A 22,491-nucleotide genomic window follows, 5' to 3' on the forward strand; every position below is an offset into this window, starting at 1 on the left:
TTATTATTATTATTATTATTATTATTATTGAATGAAGGTATTTACAAAGCATATTTGAGCCAAACCAGCAGAGGGCGGTAATGTATCTAAACGTTACGTTAAACATCTGCAGAACAAAAGAAACGTATTACGTCAGAAGAAGGAATGGCGACTCTCGTATGACATGTGCGGTTGTCTTGGAACTCGATAAATTTTATTTTTTTAAAACACAATCAAGAGGCGACACAGCTACGCTGCTAATCGGAGCGGCGTGGTCTTTTGCGATTTTTCTAAGGAGGATTTTCTAAACCGTTTGAGTGAGTACTTGCTCTGCTGATTGCTAAACAGTACATGCGTCGCTTGATTTAGATGCCCTGACTTTTATTCTGTTAACATTTTCAGAAAATGAACACAAATAAGACAAAAAAGAAGCGAAAGATCTTCGCGCGACCCAAGCCGAAAAAACGGAGCATTCAAATGACGGGCAAATGGAAGGCGGTGGATTTAGATCCCGAACTTTGTTCCGAAGAGGGCATTCTGGACAGTCTGGTTTGTTTTGAAGAACTGACAAATTACCGCGTGGTGGATATCAATAAGCTTTCAGCTGAGACACAGAATGAACCCGAAGATGGAAAGAAAAAAGGAAAGAAAAGAAAGTCAAGGGAAGTTGAAGAGGTGATCGAAAAAGAATCAGAAAAGTCTGTTGCACCTGCCAAGAAAAAGAAAAAAAAGAACATTTTAAGAAACGAATCTACTCAAAATGAGACAATGCAGGAGGATGCAAGTGAGGAAGAGGAACTGAAAACTGATCAAGATGATCCATCCGAAGCTGCACTAGCCACTACTAACTTAGATCAACCAAAACTTAAGGTTAAGACTAAATTAAAAAAGAAAAAGAAGAAACAAAGACAAAATGACGGACGACAACATCCCAACACCAATCTGAATAAAGACCAAAGGCCCAAAAAACAACAGAATAACTGGAGCAAAGCTGCCCTTTCTGGTTTTGAAGGGGAAAACGTTGATATGAGTGCATGGAAAGACCTGTTCGTACCACCTCTTGTATTGAAGGCCCTCAGCAGCCTTGGTTTTGCATCACCGACCCCAATTCAAGCCCTGGTGCTCCCTCCAGCCATCCGAGATCGTTTGGATATTTTAGGAGCGGCCGAGACAGGTAAGAGTCTCTTCAAACCATTATACACCTCACATTATAGGAGGCACAATTTGTAAATCATTTAAAAATGTTTTTTTTGTAAATGCTCATCCCTGTAATAGACTGAGGCAAATATTTTGTCATTTCAGGAAGTGGTAAAACATTAGCATTTGGCATTCCCATGATCCATAACATCCTGAATTGGAAGGAACATGTTGAAAATGACAAGGACGATGGCGTGGATCCAGACAAGGCACATGGGAGTTTGACAGAGTCCCCTGAAGCTGATCCTGAGGAGCGGGGCGAGGAAGAAGGAAGTATCAGCGGGAAGGCTGACGAGGAAGAAGGAAGTATCAGCGGGCAGGGTGACAAAGGAGAATCTGCGGAAGATGACAATGAGGAAAACAGTGATTCTGACGATGGCGATCAAGATCAGGATGGAAAGCTTGGTTGCGTGAAGGTCATCGACGATGTTGAGTTTGACGTAGACACCAATGCGGGGAAGAAGAACCAGGCTCGACCTCTGCTGGGATTGGTCCTCACCCCCACCAGGGAGTTGGCAGTCCAAGTCAAACACCACATAGATGCTGTGGCCAAGTTTACTGGTGAGCGTGTGTGCATTCGCATGCTTTGCAGGAGACAAAATTTTATTTCCTCTTTTTTTTTTCTTCATTACTCCGTCAAACACATTTTATGGTGATAACTGCAGAATTGTACATTTTCATCCATTGCTACTTTGGTTGCTTTTGCACAGGCATCAAGACAGCCATCATAGTGGGTGGGATGGCGCAACAGAAGCAGAGGAGGCTGTTGAATCACAGGCCAGAAATCATCATCGCCACTCCTGGACGTCTGTGGGACTTGATCAAAGAGAAGCATCCACACCTTCTCAACCTCAAACAGCTCAAGTAGGTTACGCCTCTACTTGGCACTTATGGAAAGTAATTTGCTGTGGTAATAATTGTTGTCCACGCCGGTGCGTTCTCCAGGAGCTTAGTGATCGACGAAGCCGACCGCATGGTAGAACGAGGCCACTTCGCCGAGCTGGATTCTCTTCTGGAGATGCTGAACACCACTCAACTCAATCCTAAGAGGCAAAACTTTGTGTTTTCCGCCACGCTGACCATGATCCACAACCTACCCATGCGTGTGCTGCAGAAGAAGAAGAAGGAGCAGCTGACTGACAAGGTGGCGCTCCTAATGGCCAAAGTAGGGATCAATTCCAAGCCCAAAGTCGTCGACCTGACCAGGAAGCAGGCCACTGCGGAGACCTTGACCGAGACGCAGATTCACTGCCAGAAAGAGGACAAGGACTTTTTCCTCTACTACTTCCTGCTGCAGTATCCCGGGCGCACCATGGTGTTTGCCAACAGCATCGACTGCATCAAGCGACTCAACTCGCTGCTGAATATTCTAGACTACACGCCACTGCCGCTGCACGCCAACATGCACCAGAAGCAGCGGCTGAAAAACCTGGAGAGGTTTGCTGAGAAGGAGAGGTGAGGCTGATCCCACCCCCACCCACATCCATCGGCAAAGTCTGGACTTGTACAATTGTGAAATTGACTTTTGCCGATGTTTTCCCTCAGTTGTGTGTTGCTGACGACTGACGTAGCAGCAAGAGGTCTGGATATCCCCAATGTGCAGCATGTCATTCACTACCAGGTAACATTTCATACTTGACAGTCTCCTTTTAGGCGCGACGGCATTTATTTGAAATATGCTCAGTGATTTATTTTGATGTCATTTTTGCATGACTCAATTATTTTCACCACCATCTCATCCAACCTTTAGGTTCCTCGCACATCCGAAACATACGTCCATCGCAGTGGCCGGACAGCCAGAGCTACAAACGAGGGTCTAAGTTTGCTTCTCATCGGCCCTGACGACGTGATGAACTTCAAAAAGATTTACAAGAACCTCGAAAAGGATGAGGAGCTGCCCAGGTTTCCTGTGGAGCTCCACTTTATGGAGGCAATCAAGGTAAGAGCAAGTTGCTTCAAAGCCCCCTTTTGAAATAGAGTTTTAGGTTTGTATGTCATTTATTTTAAATTGTGAATGTCAATACAGGAGCGTGTCAACCTGGCCAGACAGATCGAAAAGGTTGAGTTCTACAACAGCAGGCAAAAACAACACAACTCCTGGTTCAAGCAAGCAGCAGAAGCTATGGAGATCGACCTTGACGAAGATCTCTTGCTAGGTGAGTCCACGTTCAGAACCAATCAAATGCAGAGTACTGACGATTTTGCGACTTCTGCAGGCAACGGGAGAGATGACGATGATCGGGGGCAACAGAAGATGGTGAAAGGGATGAAGAAACACTTGAAGCAGCTTCTCTCTCAGCCTGTGTTCAAGAGTTTAACAAAGACCAAGTACCCCACTGAGATGGGACGCCTGTCTCTGGCTAATCTGCCCATCAGAGGGGAGCAAAGCGCCCTCATGAGTGTGTCGGCACAGAAGAATGAAAAAACTGGGCCGCCGCAGCACCAAAAAAGAAAGGAGAAAAAACGTCGGCACTGAATGCAATTTTTACATATTGGAATTGGACAGCAATCACATACATTGCAGTTTTGCCTCATTAAAAACAATTATTTTAATGGAAAATTATAATTATTTCACTAATTACACACAACTTGGAATGCAGAAGAAATAAATTGACTCATATTAATAAAACTGAGGGTATATCATAGACATAAAAGCTGGTATGAGAAGTAGTAATCTCTAAAATTTGATTGGACAATTTGTTAGCGCTACATGATATTTTGGCTAGGACAGTACATCGTTGTTGTCATTAAATAATTTTTTTAAAATATTTCAGGTTGTATGAAGAGAAGTCACATCCTAAAATGCTCTTCAGAATTAAGCTGAATCACAGTCCACATGTCTGTGACTGGGTGTGGAGCAGTCAGGGTGGTGGTCGTGGACCCAGAATGCTAAAGTGGGATACGTGGTGGAGAAGGTGCATGGAGGGCTCGGCCCCATCAGGGATAACGTGGTGCACCAACTGCCCATCTTCGCCGTCCATTGAGACAATATGGATGCAGATGTCCAGCGCCTGAGTCAGAGCCAGGATGTCCACATGATCACATTCCATCCCCATTGCTTCTACTTCCTGCACAAAGACAAAACAAGTTTAATTTAAGGAGATACACCAAAGAGCAGGGGTGAACAAACTATGGCACGGGGGCCACATAACGACAACTAAGTTTATCATTTACTATGGCACGGAGGCCATATAACGACAGCTGAGTTTATCATTGAGAGTCATGTATTATTTAATTTTGCAGTTCTACTTTAAAGTAATGTCCATTTTAAAAAAACAAATGTGGCCTCCGAGCACAAACGTTTGCTCGCTCCTGTTCCCGAGTTTGATGCCTTTGTGCATTATGGGCCAGCAACTAACTTGATGACAGTAGACCTGCAGACTGGGTGCTTCTACAAAATTGCAGAAATCATCTGCGTGGTTCTGCAGGTGTGCGGAGGTGAGCAGGCGCAGGTACTGCACCACACTGTCCGACGTCATGCGGTCGTTGAAGAACCTGAACAGCATTTCATCCCGTTCGCTGCCCTCGCAATGCTCGATGACATTGAGGACCTGTTTAAGTGGAGACAATTCAATATCACTATGGGTTCAATATATAATTTAAAAAGACGACTTACTGTGTTCAAGTGGAGCTGGAAGGAACTCTGGTCAAATCCTGCAGAGGCGAGGTGTTCGCTGGTCGTGATGATTTTCTCCTTGAATCTGAGATCAGAAGACGTAATCAGAAGATTTCGTTGAAGAAGAAAGGTATTCTTTAACGATGATAATAATAATAGAGACCTTTGCAAAGCCTTAACATCGTGCAGAAGTGACTCCAGATAGGCGAAACAAAAGGCTCTGTAAAAACAATTTCCATCGCCTCGCACTCTCCTCACGGAGGAGAACAAGCCGCTCAATTCCTGAAGAAGCACAGCAGTGATTTAACAAACACACACAAAAAAAAAAAAATGACTTTGATAGTTGCGTTACCAGCTGCGACGTAACCTACTTGACATTTTCTGGAATGTTTTTGTTGTTCGAAGAGCACAGAGACGTCTTCTCTGTCAGACACCAGAGTGCCAGCCTCCATTTTTCGGAGGAAGATAACGCGATCGCAAAACCTGCAGTTTCGAACGGCGAGCTCGTTATGCTCCTTCGCAACGTGACATTATTTTAGATTTTGCTGATAAAGTACATCACGGGTATAGCGTTCAACGACCGCTTCCGTAGGTTTGTTTTTAGTTTTGACGGAAGTAAGTGCTGTATGAGAGTACCACGTGTTTGTGTCTTAAAGGTACAGTGCATCTTTATTATAACACTCGGACGGTAACGACATCGTCATGTCCTACCCCATGTTGTATTTTTTTCAAGGATACATTAAAGTTGAGGTGAATTTACGTCATAAATATGCAAGTCATACGTTTCAAGCAAGTCCAAAGTTACTGTGGCAAAAAACAAGCAATTAAAGCTACCAGGGATTTTTCTCTCTCTCCTGGGCTAAAAGGGTGCTTAACAGGAGAAAATTATTTATGAACGTTATATAATAAAATGCTGGAGGGGCATAACTACAAAAAACTTGTATAAATAATCTACAAAGACTGCACAAACAAAATAGGTCATTTTGAGAGGCTTTATGCCTTTATTAAACATGAAATGGCAGCACAAATTATGAACAAAGTGAAATGTGTCATCAGCATATATGAAGATTGAGGTGCTATGAATATATAAACATGCATACATATATAAAGAAAAAATACAAATAGTGATATTTGTAACCATGTTAAAAAAAGTGAGAACTAGAACCAGTCACAAAAACAATTTACGTAGTTCAGCACTCAGTGTATAAAGAAATCAAACCAATCAATCAGTTATATGGTCACTGTTTGTTAGCTTTGTTTTTTTTTTTTTCTTTTCAACTGAATTGCAGAAAATTGAAGGAAGGTTACTAACACCATGCGACCCTGAACAGCATAAGCGCTATTGAGAATGGAAGGATGTTGTAATCTATTTTATTGCTTATCAATTTCTTGGCAAAGGACTTTTTTTTTTTTTTTTTACAATGCAAATTTGTGGCAATATACTGAAGTTATTTGAGCATTTTCGAGTGTAGGAAGTGTGCTGCACGACAAGTGACCATTGTTACTCCTGGGGAGGCTGAATGATGCCCAAGCAGCCGCAGCGGCTGGTCAGGGGCATGGAGGTGATGACAATGGTGTTCCACTCGTCCATGTACACGACAGGCACATTTTTCTGGGCGGTGGGCTGGCAACATGGTGCCTGGACCTGCAGAAAGAGGAACACACAAGAGTGGTATTAAACAATATCTCGAATTACAAAACTGAGATGCAACAATTATGCATGAAGGCTGTTATTTATTCCTATACAGTGGATCTAAATAACCTATTCATCTATGTTAAAATGACTTTTTAATTCAACAGGCAGCAAATAAAATTCATCTGTAGCAAACAGACCTGCAAGTCATCACGTTGGAGGACGTTGGGCTGAGGCCTGCACGACGCGCTGTAGCCACAGGGGGCGCAGTGCATCCAGGTGACATGCTCAGGATAGATCATCCAATTGTCCCAGCCGAGATCTGGACGAAAAACATGCAAGGAATTAGCACAGTGAACATCTTTGTTTAGCTAAAATCCCAAATCATTTAATTCCAACTCAGAAGAACAATAGCAGCCATTTATATTGCACTCAATAAAACAAAGTAAAGACACAAATCAAGAAAAAAATTATATATTTTGCAACATATTTTTTGCTTTACTTAAAAAATCAATGTGCTGCTCCTTCTGGTGTCCCTGCCTTGGCCACCTGGGGCCAAGAGACACATGAAGGACATATTCCATTTATCATTGCCATCAATATTTGTATGTTTTTTTTTTTTTTTTTAATGTGTGTGTGTACCTGTCATGGAAACCTCTAAGGTCTCGCCACAGCATCCTGAGGCATCGTGGCCATCATCAGGGAAGGAGCCGGGAGAGACTATGGAAGAAAATGGGCGTTAAAGTTTCTGGTATTCAGGTTGTCTGCATTGCACTCCAGTTCTACCTGGCATTGCTGCCACAGCCCTCCTGAGTCGCTCAGCAGTTGCGTTCCACTGCTTCCTGCTGCCCTTGGGCAACAGTGGTTCGGTCTCCAGGTTGAGAGCAGTCAAGAGCTCCTTTCGGATGGACTGCAAGGACTCACCATGGCACCTGCATGCAAACAGTAAAAGTAACTTCAAAATGATTTAAGTCTAAAATTATAAATGTGTGTATATATATATATATATATATATATAAATACAATATTTTATATATATATATAAAATACAATTTGTTAAATTCATAAAAATGACAATTATAATAGAAAATATGAATTAAAATATTGTGCATGTGTTTGAAATGAGTTGTCCACAAATGACCATATAAAAAGTAAAGTATATAATTAACTACAAATACAACAAAAAAATAATTGAAACTAAAATAAACATAACTAAATAATGCAAGAATAAGTTTTAAATGTTAGTAAAACAAAACTAAAATGTATTTTAGAAACTACAGTACAAATACTCAATATTTCATCAATACATCAGGTCATAGATATTTTCACAAAAATGTTCAAAATATATTAACGAAAAATACAATATTATATATTAATTTGATTTATTGTTTTGTTTGTTTGTTAATATTTTGTCTTATAAGTAGAATTAAGATTATGCTGTCATGGTGGTCACATGTTACATTAGATCCAACAAAGTTAAAATGTCTAACTACATGCTTTTTCATTGAGCCTCACCTGGTGAAGTCTTGCGGCAGCGCATCTTCTTGCTTGGGCTGCGAGACAATTGCTGCCATCACGGAGGAGCACATCAGTGCTATCACAGCGACGGAGGTGAAGGCCATCTCAGGTGTCTGGCCGGATGGACTACGACGGGCGAACAGGATGACAGTGGCGGCAGCTGCTGGCTTCTTGCGGTGGCAGGTGGCACTCGGAGTGACCAGACGTGAGGATGCTGCACAAGGTAGTGCTTGTCAGTTCCTGGGAAAACTGCCTTTTTATCTTCCTGAAGCGTTGCTTGGCCTTGAGATGTTTAACATTGTTGTCCTGTCCCCAGGTCTGTGTGAAAGAGAACGTGAAGGATGAGCCAACACACTGAAAGAGAGGAAGCGATAATTAACAGTCGAAGATGCAAAACCACCCACAAGCTCTGCAGTGCACGTAGAGGCCCCAATAAAACAACATCAAAAAAGATAATTCCACAGCGTCAAACTCAAGGCCGGACATGCGGCCAACTAAAGCAAATAAATTATCTCGCTTAACATGGTCGCTTCAAACCAAAATGACAGATTTGCAGTGTTTTTTGGCATTTTGAAACTTTTTTGGGTCCATTTATGATAGTCGGATATAGTTACTAAATTCAGTGTTTCCTAAATATGGCCTTTTCTTCAGTCTTTTTTTTTTTTTGTCAAAAGTGAGTCTTCACACCAAGTTTCACACCAGTGGATGAAAATTGAGAGACACTCAAAATGATCGCATCGATTGACGACTCGCTACGCTAATATGGTACAAGACATCATTCAAAATAACAAAATACAATTGCATGTGTTTTGGATGCATTTAGACAACTACGGTAAATTAAATTAAACTAAATTTCCCATATTTGCACAAGGATGACCAGGGAAAACATGAAATGTAGAAATCTACACTGATAAATACTCGAACAATATTATCCCCCTCTGCAGGTGACGCTCAAGGACGGAAAGTCAATGGAAGAAATAAGACACCTGGCAACAAGGGGTGCTTTTTGTATACCATGTTAAAATCTGACAGTGAGGGAAGCCAACACAAATAAATGATGGAGATAAAAAAAAAAAAAAATGTGGTGGCTAGAGCCAAAAATACATTGGTGGTTTCACGCTGGTGCAGATAAGGAGGTCAAATACAGAGCCACACAGGATTTGATATTTCCGCTCAAGCTGTCCAAGCAAGGGAAACACACCTGTGCTATGTATCAACCAGTGTGGGAAGTTCATGCTTCAACATTGTCGAAATAAACAATTGAAATTAAATAATGGTTGCACAAGTGTGGTGCCCACACTGGAGGAAGGCCTTAATCATTAATCAATGTTAGTAACATATTACAGTTGAGGCCAAGTGAAGTTTGAATAAAAATGACTGTTTAATTTTACAATTGATTCACCATGATGATTGACAAAGAGATTAGTTTGCAACAGTATTTTGTAGTTTTTTCTTCTACAATAGTATAACTCAACTGGTCCAGTGTGCGCCGTAAACAAATCCAAAGGTCAGATTTGTGTATTAAAGAGAAGCATGAATATAAGAAGAGATCCACACACTTGAGATGACACGAGACAATCTATCAACAGTCTAATCCTCAAAGAAGATATATTACATATTACTTCCTTGTCATGCATCTCAAGTAATAAAAACAATATAACCAAAGTTCAAATATTTCAACACTTTACAATAAAGCGTCTTTTACAACACACACACAAAAAAGGGGAGTCACCGCAAAAATGAAGGAGTCTTCCTGTGAAAGTTATGAACATTTAAAACAATGTATAAAGGAATGCAAATTACCAAAAAGAGGAAAATGAAGGTGACTACTGTTAAACTTTTGGATTATAAGATGTTTTTGTTGTTTTTCTTTTGTTCTTTTGTATTTTTAATCTTCTCACTTGGAACTAAGTGATGGATAGGGGTAGGACATGATTAGCCTAGGCTTCTTCCAACTCCTTTTTGAACAGTGATTTGTTTTTTGTTGTTTGTTTTTTATTGTTTTTTTTTTTTAAATCATGTTTGAAAAGATTCATTCATTCATTCATTCATTAATTCATTCATTCATTCATTCATTCATTCATTCATTCATTCATTCATTCAACATGAGCGGAAAGCTCATATCTGGGAAAGAAGTGACGAGTTGAGGTTTGTTTTCAAGATAGAAGAATACTTGTGATTGGCTGGCTGTGAACTCACTGACCGAGTGGACACTTCATTAGGTACAACTATATAGTGAATCATAATACACAAAATAAAATTAATATTTTTTGAGCTGCTTTTAAGGCACTGAGCCACTGGCGAAGCATAAATGCGTAACTCCATGAACCTTTCACTTTTGTTCAGCCTTTGAGGAGGTCACTCATTGTCAAGGTGAAGCTTGGAGCTAATTACCGTGTATGGTCATATGGTAGACGGAATTCTCACAGCAGCCTTCAAGTCTCTCCAAGAAACTGCAGAACATGGCGAACATGTTAGTACCTGCCTGCTCTCTGGAATTTTCCCCACTTCACTCAAGCATACCATTGATAAAAAAAAGAGAAACCTTGATTCATGGGTCATCTGAGGGTCAATCTCAAATTTACCATGCAACTCGTAGAAACAAAATCATATTATTTTTTTCTGAGAGCCAAATGTGTTTTTGACGACTGTGTTGTCGTTGCTTCATGTGACCATCTGTGCTTGAAGGCCTCCACCAGCTTGGACACGCCACAGAAGGTCATGGGAAAGGCTTGTGGAGCTGTCGGGCACCTCAACACTTTTGTAGCAATAATACCACTCCGTTTCCGTATCGCGGCTTATGTTTTTGTGAAAGCTGTGCGATATTAACTTCCTGAATCAAAGTATGTGTTCTGCGAGAAAGTAGCAGGAGATAAGCCGACATTGGTGAAGCGTTCCATCAAGTAGCCAAAGAAATTCTACAGCTGCAGAGAAAGACAATGTTGTTAAATTATCACAAATGACATCACAAATAGCTTGGAAGCCATTACAGTTCGACTACAATGAATCCAGTTTGAGGTGGATCATTTCCTGTCCTACACCACACAATAGATATGGAGATACCTTGTAAATATTTCATTCCGTATTTTAATAAGTAAAACAATGAGACATTTATTCAATGGCCTATTTATTTGTTCCATTTTTAAATAAAGTAAAATAAATGAAACATTTAATTACTGACAATCTATTTCTTAATTAACACCGTATTTTTCTTCAATATTTTTCACAAATTTGATTACACTTTCAAAAACGAAATACAGTAAGAGCAAAAACGTGGATATTTTCTGACACCTAGTGGCGAGCCTTTGGCTTCAATATTTTTTCTTATGGTTCAAAGCCTCAGGATGACTAAATGAAATTCGGTGACAATGACACAAAAAATTGTGTCATTTTGAAAATGATTAAATTTGAGTCGTAACACACACGGTAAGTGGTATTATTTTCAGGGGAACTTTGTCATTTGTGGTAATATAAGGATAGATCATCCACTTCCCATACAAGTTTGGCCAATTAGGAATGTTCTTCCAAGTGTATAATTCAGTTTTTGTAAGAGAATCCAAGAATGAAATTGATCTTGCGTTGGTATCGACATGAACTCGGATCCTCTGCACTTTCACTTTGACCGACAGATCCTTCTTTCTCAATGGTAGTGACAAAATTTCATATTTGTTGTCATGAAATATAATGCCCCATAAAAAGTTGCTATGTGGTAAACACGAGTCGCCCCCTACCACACCTACTATCCAATCTGTGCAGTCTCCCACCTCAACATCCCAAACGTGTGTTCCCGAATTCAAAGCACAACCGAGGACCCGGCTCCAGGATTTGCAACGCTCTGGATTCGCTGGAAGCTGCTGCCAGCCATTAAAACTCACAGTGGTCAAATCTTCAGACAGACTTAACTGTGAGGCGGCCGTGTTTGGATCCAGGATCACGGGACTATAGGATACTATCTTCTTCATTTGTTCCCACACAGTGAATTTGAGGTTGCCCAGATGTTTGGCTTCATCCAGCAGAGCTCCTGGAGATGGTTTGGGTTGGTCAGGCAGCTGTTGGGTTTTGCTCATTGCAGTCTTGTAGTTGTTCATGAAGAGAATGTGGTCCAAGGTCAGCTGCTGCTCTGTGGCTCGGATTATGCCTGAGAGAGCATCTATGTCTTTCCTGAGGGTTTCAATCTTCTCTTTCATCATCTGGCTCTTTCTTCGTTCTTCCTCCATTAGATCAACCAATTTGGCTCCCTCCTCCAAGTGCAGGAATTCGCGAAGCTCCTTGAAGGTCATTTTAATTTTCTTCTCAACCTCCTTAGTCTGGAACTTGATGTACGCTGCTTGTTCACTGCAGTTGTTTTGGGCTTTGATTAAATCTTGCTGTTTTTCCTTGACGGTTTCCAGGAATTTTTCGAGTTTCTTTTTGTGATCTTGCGCAACGTCATCGGTGGGGCAGAACTTGTGGCCAACGTGGACTTGTGCTTCTTTGCAGATGAGGCATATACACTCCTGGTGGTCCAGACAGAATACTTTCAACTCCTCGTCGTGTAGACTGCAGATAGTCTCGGGCTTTGGCAAGTGTTTTGTGTAGATGTCACACACATTCCTCAGGATCAAGTTCAAAGACACATCTTTTACATGGCACTTGTTCCTGCAGACAGGACACGTATTATTTTGTTTTTGTTCCCACCACATCCTCAAACATAGACGACAGATGCTGTGGGTACACTTCAGCATGACAGGATCTTTATAGATGTTCAGACACATTGGGCAGCGGAGTTCATCTACAATTTTTGAGGCCATGGCTCCTGCAAAGACAGTCTAGCCGGGGTCGTGATCTGATGCCCAGTAAAAAAAGGTGGCTCGCGTTTATTCCTGCAGTGTGAAGAAACAAAAATGTTAAAGTGCAGGAGGACAACAGACTCACAGAATGTGCTTCAAAATACAATTATACAATTCAATTAAATTGGCCCTTATTTCTCACTCTTTGATCAAAGTCTAACTTTTAAACAAAGCACATTCCACTCTTAGTCTTTTACCTTTTAAAGAAAGCACAAAGAGCATCCAGGCTTAAAGAATAACAATTTTTGTAAGTCTAAATTTTGGTTATATTTCAATTTAAAATCTTGTTATTTTGACGTGGAAACATTTAGTTCCCACAATATAGGGTTGGAAATAGAAACAGTTTTTTTTATTATTATTTTAAGACGATCCTGTTCTTCCAGAGTGAAGTAAATAAAATTGTCCATGAGATGGCATCACTATACAGGCACTTGAAAGGTCTTGCCCCCCCCCCCCCCCCCCAATTAATTTCTAAATACGTAGTCGTATAAAGCACGTATTAGATGTCTTATTTCTTTTTTTGATAACAATTATTGATAATGGTTATCTTTTATGTTACAATGGTTTTATAATTCGTTAGTTTTTTGTTATTCATACTTTTATTCAATTACAAAATTTACTGTTAGTTCTTATCGTCACAATTGAATATATCCTGCTGGGTTCTTCTTTCCTAATCCTATGAATTATATTTGGTGCGTATATTTAAGAACCTAGATGCCCCTAAAGTATTTGTGTGGTGCCTCCCTACAATCACACCATTTAGTTTGAAAATAAACAGACGACTAAATGACTTCCCATCAATAATTTTTACATTAATATTTAAGGCTTCAGAAAGAAGCTTTTAACAATACCTTGGTCCGGATGAAAGCAGAAGTAAATGGACTAACTGAGGAGTCGAGAAAATGCCGCGGTGCCTCTACGTGTCCGCCCACTACTGTGACACGTCAGAACGGCCGCCCAGTCAATATTATTATATTATTATTATATCGACCTTGCCCTATAAATAAAATGTATTATTATTATTATATTTTATATATTATTATATACATATATATTATTATTATTATAGCTCATTCTCACCTGTCAAAAACCTACTACTACAACAACAATATAATAATAATTATAATAATAATAATAACGAGGTTGGATTGACTGTATTTACTACAGCTTTGTTTTACATCATTATATAAAGGGCCTTTCAAGAAGCCTAATGTTGCAAATGTGCAATTGACCTTGTATGCATACAAATATGACCACTTTTGAGTTACAAATAGATATATAATGTAAATAAAAGGAGAAAATTGTCATGGAATGGAAATAGTGTGGTAGTTCACAAGCAAAACACTGAATCATTTCACATACAAAAATATTTTCTTCATAACCTTTTAGCTTTTATGACTCCGTTTGACTTTATTGTTAAAATACAATAGTTAAATATACCATTGCTTAACATTTTCACAGTAGTTAATATTTTAGGACACATCAATCGTCACAGCTTCATCAGTTTTTTTTTTTTTCTAAATCTCCACCTCAACTAGATTGATCGCTTGTCCTACTGACTTTACTCTGACTTTTAAGTTGCGTTTTACTGCCAAAGCTGCTCATGGAGGCCTTTGCTTTCATGTCGGTCAAAGCTGTTTTACTCGTTGCTAGGGAACCACACTCCATAAGTCTCCTCACTCTCTTCTCTGTGTCCGCCTTGTCCACGAGGTACTCCTGAAACCAGTTATCCTTTAGTTGGACTCAAATTAAAGCTACCAAACTAATTTCTTACCTTCACCATGTCCATCATTACGGATGTGCTCATGTTTTCCAGCGTTCCATACGCTGGCAGGTAACACTGCTCTGCGAGGTTGCTGATGGCCAAAATTAGGCTTCCTACTTCCTCAGCCTGAGAGAGGATGATATGCATGATGCTTTTATATTCCAACTTTATTTGTCTAACAATACAAGTATATACATATCCTGCAAAAAAAAAAAAAAAATCTCTTTTAAATGTAGTGGGATTTTATTTTAGTGTTCTAAAGGTGCAGCTTGAATGTTTGCAAAGAGTTTCCTTGTGTGTGACCTTCTTTCTGGACTGTCCTTGCTCCTTCAGCAGTTTGTCCTCTTCCTGCTTATTTTTCTCTTTCAAGCTCTCCAACTCCCTCTGAAGTTCATAAAGTTCTTTACTAGCCATCTAAGCAAAAGGTAACAAGTCAGGTCAGGTCAAGCTCCCACGTATGGGGAACGTTACTGGTCAAGCCGAACCAATTTGTGCAAGTTGTGTCCTCGCTCGATGGCGTGCAGCTGTTGCCTGCCCCGCTCCACCTCCTCCTCCACACGGCCCAAACGGCGCAGCAGCTGCTGGTGGGTAAAGCACAACGTCTCATGGCGCCGGATGATGGGCATGACTGCATATTCCGAGTCGGTCTCATGGTGACCTTAAAAAGGGCAGCACAGCTAATGCAGTGATGGCAGTTGGAAGTGGAATTTCTTTTCTTTTTTCTTTCATTTTGTTTACCCAAAATAAATTGTGTCCTTGATTTTAATGGCAAAACACATCTTTGGCGATAAGTCAAGCACTAAGTTGATGCATGGGCGAGTCTGTTCAACCCAAACATATTATCAAATATTCACATACCGTTTGGAAGATAATCCAATGTTTTCATCAAAAAGTCCTCGTAGATTTTGTATTTGGATAGTCTCTCCTTCAAAACGAGCCTCCTGTCGATTGAAATGAATAAATATGTTACTGGAGTTAATATTGAGCATCACGAAAAAGGTGAAAGCTCTCACTTAGCTCGAAGTTGCTGCATTTGTTTAGTCAGCTCCTCCAACTCATGCTGCTTCATTAAATTGTGCTCCTGCACTTCTTTATTCTGCTGCACAGCTTGATTGCTTTTTAGTTCATTGTCACTCAGAAACTTTTCAAACTTCTGTATTTTCTCTTTTGTCTGTGCAAAGATGCATGTCACAACATACGGTAATAAAATAATATTTAAAGATGTAAATACATGTGTAGCATATCCGTAAACACACCTCTTGATATTTTATCTGCAGCTCAGACTTTCTTTGAGCCAGCTCCTCCACATTTTGCTTAAACTCTTCTCTTTTGAGTGCAAGAAGGTTGTTCACTTCATCCAGCTCGACTTGTTTCTTCAGAACCAAGGTCTTTTGTAGGGTGTTCACGCCAATCTTGAGGATTCTGCTTGGAGGCTAAATGGCAACCCAATAACAATTACATTTGCTTGCTGTGTAATGGTGGTCGGCAAAATACATCTTTGGAAGCTTTTTAATATTCGTGCACATGAGCTAATAATTAGATGAAAATATTCAGAGGTATATATTTTTTGTGAAGGGCTGAACATCTGAGTCTGAGCTGATGGCTCTTTTATACTGCCCTCTGGTGGCCAAGGTGCGCACACCAGAATCCCCAGAACAATATGGATTAAAAGAGCAACTAAAAATTTTATTTGTCATTCAAGCTTTGATTAAATATCACGTTTTGAGTCCTATTTTTCATTTAAAAAAATTGAAATTGCATGTTTACCTTCTATTTTCTTGCAATTCATATTGGTCACGTGCAGTACAAAAGTTCGTCTCACCTCAGTGACAACAGGTATGTAATTCACATTCTCCTCTCTTTTCCTGAGAAAATGAACATTGTGCATAATTTAGGGTGAGTTGAGTGGGATTGGAATCAAAAGGGGAGCAGGCCTACCTGCAGTCATCGGGCTGAGTAATAAAAATGTTCCTCGTCTTCTTCTCCACTCTGAGCTTCAGCCGCTCGTAGTCCGCCAAGAAAGGAAACGTGTTGGTCATCATGTTAATGGCAAGTAAACAAGTGTTGACCACATTCGAACGAACGCTGAACGTTCCGGATGTTTTTTTTCTGGACGACGCTCGGTTGCCCAGAGACCACGACAGACTGAAGGGAATGTACTTGGGTCGGTTCTCAGTTGTCATGGCAACGTCCTCAAGAGGCGGAGATGTTTGCACTGGGGATGCAAATGACTTCCGTAAGATCGAAGGAGAACAAGACGAGCTCACACTCTGCTTTAAATCTTGGCTCCCAAGAAGAAAGACCTCAACGGAGATGATGGGCTCGAAGAAAAATCGCACCAATTTGCTGACCTTTTATCATATTAATGATGATTTTAATATTCTTGCAAGCTTGTATGAAAGAAATAAAAAACCATTAATTTACTTTTGGCAAATCTTTGTTATACTATAGCACTATTGATAAAAATATTGTTTATGTGTTTTATGTTTGCCATTATTTATCAATTCTGCATTAGTCACATACTGAAGATAATTGTGCTTTTGAAAACACAAATATATTTGTGGTCAAAAGAAGTGACACAACCATGTCAACAAGTAAAGTTCATCCTGGTTGAGCAATTAATGTGGTGAGTCTGGTCAAGTTCCTCTAGCTGCAAATAGACACGCTTGAAGTTCTTGTTTATGTCACTTCCAGTTTTGTCGCAGGAAACATATTTCACAAATGCTTTTGCAGACATAATTGTGAAACTCAAATGTGCATGACGAGCGCTGATTCATCACAGGAACTTTTTAATATTGTCTCCTGCTCGTGAAAGTAGAAGCTACTCTGAGTGATCGCTGGCACTGAGGTAAGCTGAAATTTTGTGTGTAATACATTTTGTCATACATGCATTTTTGTAGCGATACAAACATGTTTAGTAAATGTGTTTTAATGTCAAATGTCAACCTCCTGCTACAACATTTAGTGTTGCAATTAAGTTGACCAGGACATAACCTCACATCAGCTTTCCCTGTGGAGCAGCAAATGTGAGCAAACTCAGTTCAACATGTCCTTAAAAGGTATCTGTCCTCTTCGCCTGAGCTGCTCTCTGATGTCAACCACGGCACATTGCAGAGCTTTCATAAAAATGTAGTCTGATTTTAAAAGAGTGTGCACAAACTCCATAAATGGACCTGTTGTTTTATTAACGCTTCACACATTTTTTTTTGCTCTTCTCATCTTGCATCACCAGTTTGTAGGCAAACCGTCAGGACACACTGTGGATGGGGGACTGGACTTCTGGGATGATTGCAGTCAACAGATGTGGGTCTCTATATCAGAGACTGGACCTGGAAGGCAAAAACGGGCTGGCTGTTGACCTTTTCCCTACATCAGGAGACACTGTACACAGGTGAGCAATGCATGAGAGACCAACACACTCATGAAGCCATTTGGATTTCGTTTTTTGTGCGATTTTGAGTACAACTGCATACTAGTTGTCGTGTGTTGCCCCAAGATGGCCACAGTTTGTGCAAATATCAAATGCCTGTAGGATTAAACGTCTTTGTATTCTTGTACAACCATAAAGTAAACACTTGCACCATATACATTTTGCACTTTTGCCACCTAGAAGCTATGCAGGGTCACATGGGATAGCTGTAAAAATGCAAACACAAGATAACAGGTGAATAAAAAGGTCATTCAAGGAGCAAGCATGCTTTCTATAGCCCTGACCAGGCTGATATTTTTTTCTGTGCGGGAACCAACACAAATGAAGTTAAGACTTCAGTTGCGGTTTACTTGAAAAACTGTAGCACAGTAATCCCTCTTTTTTCGCGGATAATTGGTTCCAAAAACCACCCGCGATAAATGAAATCCAGGAAGTGGGCAGGCTAACGAGTTAGCAGAAAGATGCTAATTTGCGATCGTGCTAACACGCGAAAACGGACTTCTAAAGGAATGTAAACGAACATTTGGAGCAATACTACATTGTCCTAAAGGTTAGACACATGTTTCTGCAATTTAGAAGTTTTATTTTGACCTTTATATGTTTTTTTTAATTTGGAAATAAAATCCGCGATGTCGTGAAGCCGCGATAAACGAAACGCGAAGTAGCGAGGGATCACTGTATATTTATATTTACATACAAGTACCACTGCACTCACAATAATAATAAGTTAAATCATGAGATAATTTATTTTCTTGAAAAACACATCAGTGATGTATTGAATATATGGTTATGAATGTCTTATCTTTATAATCAGGGTGTTTAAATAGTAAAGGAAGCATGCAAATAATGAAGGCAAATGACTGGCGAGGCAGACAAGTCTGTGTTGTGTTCAGGCTTCATGTTATCAGAGGACGCGTGAGTGTCCTGACATATAAGGATGAAGCCTGCCTCACAATAAGAGCCTAAAATAATCTGAGCGACCACAGTTGATCCCCCCCCACCACCACAACCACGCCTGCCTCCGCGCCTTTCTGCCTGCCCACCGCCGAGCTCGCTCGTCCGTCCGGCTGCGTGTGTGACAACTCAGCTGTCACCACCCAGCGTCAAGCCATGATGACCAAATTCAGCTATTACCAATATCTAGCGCAGTTTCGTCACAGCCGAACTAAATCATCTATCGGTAATAATCCTGATGATGATTATGAGGTAACGTCGAGACTGCAAGGAGACAGCAGGGGAATGAACGTGACGTCACACGCGGAGTGAGTCTCTTGTTCAACGCGTGTGCGTATCTATGCATGGCTTCCATTGTGCGGATAAGATATTATGACGGACCATTTTAATATACAGTACTCCAAATTAACCAAATATTCATTGTTTATAGTTATTACCTCTGCCATATTATTGTTATTCTTTTTATTATGAGTTTATAAAAACCTAAAAATGTGAAAGAAATCTGTAGAAATAAAGATCAAAAGTGCCATTGCAGTATATATTATAAAATATAACTGTATCTTATATTATTTCTATCTACAGCCAGGTTGATCTTTCAAGTTTCAAAATTCTAAGTTGCCTTGTATATGATATACGTATATATAAATAAATGAATGAATGAATGCATGAATTTTATTTGTCTCAAACATGTAAACAATACATCAATAAAAAAAAGTGAAAGTCATGTAAAATATATATATATAAATATATATATTCATTTACCTTCAAGGGATGTTAACCCAGTGGTCCTGGCAATCCAAGTGGGGGATGTAGAGGCTGTTAAGAAAGAGGCAGCATCTTCTCCTCACAGTCTGATAAGGGAGAACAAAGAAGGCTGGATCCCTTTGCATCATGCAGCCTTCAATGGACAGCTTGAATGCTTGAAGACCTTACTGAAAGGTATCACCTTGTGCAAATATATTCAAATGTTCACAAATGAGTCCCTCAACTGGTTTATGTGCTGCTTCCTGCTCCAGCACATCCAAGTTCTGCAGACAAACGCACCCTGCAGGAACAGACAGGCTTGCTGCTTGCCGTCTCTGGTGAACATTTGTCGTGTGTGACGTGTCTGCTGGAGGCTGGAGCTGATCCTGACATCAGCAACAAGAACAAAGAAACCCCTTTGTACATAGGTAGAGTAGCTCCATTATTTACCAAACAAGCAATGACAATTATATACTCACTTGCCAAATATTGTGCAGCCTGCAGGTTGGACAATGTGGACATGGTGAGGCTCATCCTCTCCTTTGGGGCCTCCGTGAATCAGCGATGCGCTCAGGGATGGACAGCCCTCCACGAGGCCGTATCAAGGAACAACATAGCAACATGTGACATTCTCATTGGAGCTGGGGCTACTGCTAACCCCTCCAACACATACAGCATCACGCCACTCATTGTAGCAGCTCAAACGGGACGCTTGGAAGCACTGAATTACCTCATCGGAAAAGGTAATCACATATGTGTACGTATTAATGATTATTAATTGATATTACAAAATTGTAACTTTTTTCCATGTTAGGCGCTGATGTAAACATGCAGACTTGTGATGGTGTCACAGCGTTGCATGAAGCAAGTAAAAATGGCCACAAAGAAATTGTGGCAGTGTTGTTGTCCAAAAATGCAGATGCAAATAAAATGGCTAACTCAGGATTACTCCCTCTGCATGTTGCAGTTCAACATGGACACCGAGAGTGAGTTTATTTATCGATTGCATGTGGAAAAAAAAACTGTCTATGACTCATATGACCTTGTGCCTTTGTATTTAGGGTGGTGTCCCTGCTTGTCCCTGTGACTAGTCGCACTCGGCTTCGGCACAGTGCCATCGGCCCTCTGCACCTGGCAGCTGAGCACAACAGGCCGCAAGTGGCAGCTGTGCTCCTTAAAGCAGGCGTGGACGTAAACGCCCGGCTAGCCCCCGCTCGCTCAGCACGCTACGTCGACGGACGCGCGACGGCCCTCTGCTTCGCCGTCGCCAACGGCAGCGTTGAGACAACCGAGGTCCTCCTTAACGCCGGCGCTGCCACTGGCCTGGACCCGGTTAGTCCTCTGCTGTTAGCCGTGCAGAAGGGCAGCATGAGGACCGTGTCCCTGCTCCTGCAGAAAGGAGCTGACATCAACGCCAAAATCCCATCTTGGGCTACCACGTTCCCTGCAGTTGTTGCGCTCTGTATGGATAATCTGCCTCTACTCAAGTGTCTTCTGGACAACGGCTGTGATGCCCTTTCCTGCTTCTCCTGCTCATACGGCAGAGGTCCTCATCCAGAACAATCCCACATGAGAAGTCTTGGCACTGTATTTCCCTTCAACTGCAATGCACCAGCACATGAAGCAACACAGGTACCACAATGAAGAACAATATTTGTGAGACATCTTAGGTCAAAGGTGACAAAGGTTCTTACACTCTGCAGTATAATGAGTAGAAGTAGAATGAACCCCACCCACCCAATGAACAATTGACACCCCCAGCTAAAAATATTTGTGATTGCCTATGGATGCTGCAAGGTGGCAGCAAAGCACTTTTTTCTCACTTTGGCCTAATTGGTGAGTCTTTCAGCCAACACTGGAGAGTTGTCACGCCCGTGCCAGAGCACACTTCCCTCAGACACACCCCTTCATTCCCATCATATCTTTCACCTGCTTCCTCTTGTTACCTTGTGTATTTAAACCCTGCCCCTATGTTCCTCCTTGTTGGTGTCTACTGTTGTTTTCCTGTTCTGTCGTCTACTTTTTCCCTGGTCAAACTAGAATTGGGTCAGGTTTTGATGCTATTTTTTTTTCAGTTAGACAGTCTAACCGAAACATTTTACTATTGTTGTAAACTGACAACCAAAAAAAACTGCTGAATTAGCATTGTAAAACTTGCCTATATATTTTTCATGTTGTGTCAAAAACTGCCTAAAAAGTTTTTTTAAATCTACTCAAGTACAGTCATAAAGCAAGCTTACTTGGTTACTTCCCACCACTATATTTACTTTATTTAACTTCTCCTTTTATTTTTCCTCTCTTTTAGTTCTGTCAATGGATTTCAACACCAACAATGAGCCAATGGGCCGGACCCATCATAGACTTGCTGCTGGAGCATGTCGCTCATGTTCAGCTGTGCAGCAAACTCACTCAACTCTTAGAGAGCCGCCACGAATGGGTCGCTGTCAAGAGGAAGTCACGTGAGGCAACACACATACACCCACATGCACACACACACACACACATCAAATTAGAGTGGATGGATATTAATAATTATTTTCTTTCCATAGTGTCACCTCGTCCATTGCGTCAGCTTTGCAGACTGAGTATTCGAAGCCGAGTGGGCCCACACAGACTGCAATCCCTCTCGAGTTTACCTCTACCAGGAAGACTGATCACATACCTCACTGTGATGGACTGATGATGTTAAGATGACATCTGGCATCTCAGCCATTAAGTACATTTCGATTTGTCTGTCTTTTTTTAAACCTAATATATCTCGTCTGTATAATATGTCTATTTATAAACTCTGTGATGTGACTTTCTCTCCTTTATGTCTTTTTTTTT

At 40.7% G+C, this 22,491-nt stretch overlaps 6 protein-coding genes across 7 annotated transcripts; 2 read left to right on the forward strand and 4 right to left on the reverse strand.

Moving 5' to 3' along the window:
- Nucleotides 1-120: 120 nt before the first annotated feature.
- On the forward strand, nucleotides 121-3,736 carry ddx24 (DEAD (Asp-Glu-Ala-Asp) box helicase 24). Its single transcript, XM_049739711.2, has 9 exons — nucleotides 121-296; nucleotides 382-1,153; nucleotides 1,282-1,737; nucleotides 1,887-2,040; nucleotides 2,122-2,631; nucleotides 2,722-2,797; nucleotides 2,927-3,115; nucleotides 3,203-3,332; nucleotides 3,393-3,736. The coding sequence occupies exons 2-9, from the start codon at nucleotides 385-387 to the stop codon at nucleotides 3,650-3,652; spliced, it is 2,544 nt and encodes an 847-aa protein (XP_049595668.1). The 5' UTR covers nucleotides 121-296; nucleotides 382-384; the 3' UTR covers nucleotides 3,653-3,736.
- Nucleotides 3,701-5,429, reverse strand: LOC125980502 (ubiquitin thioesterase OTUB2). The gene is made up of 5 exons (XM_049739716.1): nucleotides 5,164-5,429; nucleotides 4,956-5,074; nucleotides 4,793-4,877; nucleotides 4,536-4,727; nucleotides 3,701-4,244 (listed from the first exon to the last, which is right to left on the reverse strand). Exons 1-5 carry the CDS (start codon nucleotides 5,242-5,244, stop codon nucleotides 4,038-4,040), a joined length of 684 nt encoding a protein of 227 aa, XP_049595673.1. The 5' UTR covers nucleotides 5,245-5,429; the 3' UTR covers nucleotides 3,701-4,037.
- Nucleotides 5,430-5,770: 341 nt separating this feature from the next.
- On the reverse strand, nucleotides 5,771-8,261 carry LOC125980503 (bone morphogenetic protein 8A-like). The gene is made up of 5 exons (XM_049739717.1): nucleotides 7,941-8,261; nucleotides 7,212-7,357; nucleotides 7,068-7,145; nucleotides 6,626-6,747; nucleotides 5,771-6,437 (listed from the first exon to the last, which is right to left on the reverse strand). The coding sequence occupies exons 1-5, from the start codon at nucleotides 8,045-8,047 to the stop codon at nucleotides 6,294-6,296; spliced, it is 597 nt and encodes a 198-aa protein (XP_049595674.1). The 5' UTR covers nucleotides 8,048-8,261; the 3' UTR covers nucleotides 5,771-6,293.
- Nucleotides 8,262-11,053: 2,792 nt separating this feature from the next.
- On the reverse strand, nucleotides 11,054-13,743 carry LOC125980857 (E3 ubiquitin-protein ligase TRIM35-like). Its single transcript, XM_049740459.2, has 2 exons — nucleotides 13,624-13,743; nucleotides 11,054-12,805 (listed from the first exon to the last, which is right to left on the reverse strand). The coding sequence occupies exon 2, from the start codon at nucleotides 12,731-12,733 to the stop codon at nucleotides 11,345-11,347; it is 1,389 nt and encodes a 462-aa protein (XP_049596416.1). The 5' UTR covers nucleotides 12,734-12,805; nucleotides 13,624-13,743; the 3' UTR covers nucleotides 11,054-11,344.
- A 330-nt stretch (nucleotides 13,744-14,073) lies between these two features.
- Nucleotides 14,074-16,757, reverse strand: ccdc197 (coiled-coil domain containing 197). The gene is made up of 9 exons (XM_049740460.2): nucleotides 16,476-16,757; nucleotides 16,360-16,402; nucleotides 15,794-15,970; nucleotides 15,551-15,708; nucleotides 15,396-15,478; nucleotides 15,023-15,195; nucleotides 14,841-14,951; nucleotides 14,547-14,663; nucleotides 14,074-14,488 (listed from the first exon to the last, which is right to left on the reverse strand). The coding sequence occupies exons 1-9, from the start codon at nucleotides 16,718-16,720 to the stop codon at nucleotides 14,303-14,305; spliced, it is 1,293 nt and encodes a 430-aa protein (XP_049596417.1). The 5' UTR covers nucleotides 16,721-16,757; the 3' UTR covers nucleotides 14,074-14,302.
- Nucleotides 16,758-17,225: 468 nt separating this feature from the next.
- LOC125980856 (ankyrin repeat and SOCS box protein 2) lies at nucleotides 17,226-22,464 on the forward strand. Of its 2 annotated transcripts, XM_049740458.2 has the most exons (9): nucleotides 17,226-17,385; nucleotides 17,770-17,928; nucleotides 19,691-19,860; nucleotides 19,938-20,093; nucleotides 20,163-20,408; nucleotides 20,480-20,651; nucleotides 20,727-21,297; nucleotides 21,971-22,124; nucleotides 22,215-22,464. In XM_049740458.2, exons 2-9 carry the CDS (start codon nucleotides 17,801-17,803, stop codon nucleotides 22,343-22,345), a joined length of 1,728 nt encoding a protein of 575 aa, XP_049596415.1. In that variant the 5' UTR covers nucleotides 17,226-17,385; nucleotides 17,770-17,800; the 3' UTR covers nucleotides 22,346-22,464. The 2 variants fall into 2 exon arrangements, with proteins under 2 accessions (XP_049596415.1, XP_049596413.1); XM_049740456.2 differs by lacking the exons at nucleotides 17,226-17,385; nucleotides 17,770-17,928 and adding an exon at nucleotides 18,843-19,229.
- The last annotated feature ends 27 nt before the right edge of the window (nucleotides 22,465-22,491 follow it).

This window comes from Syngnathus scovelli, chromosome 14 (genome assembly GCF_024217435.2).
Source record: "Syngnathus scovelli strain Florida chromosome 14, RoL_Ssco_1.2, whole genome shotgun sequence".
NCBI lineage: Eukaryota > Metazoa > Chordata > Actinopteri > Syngnathiformes > Syngnathidae > Syngnathus > Syngnathus scovelli.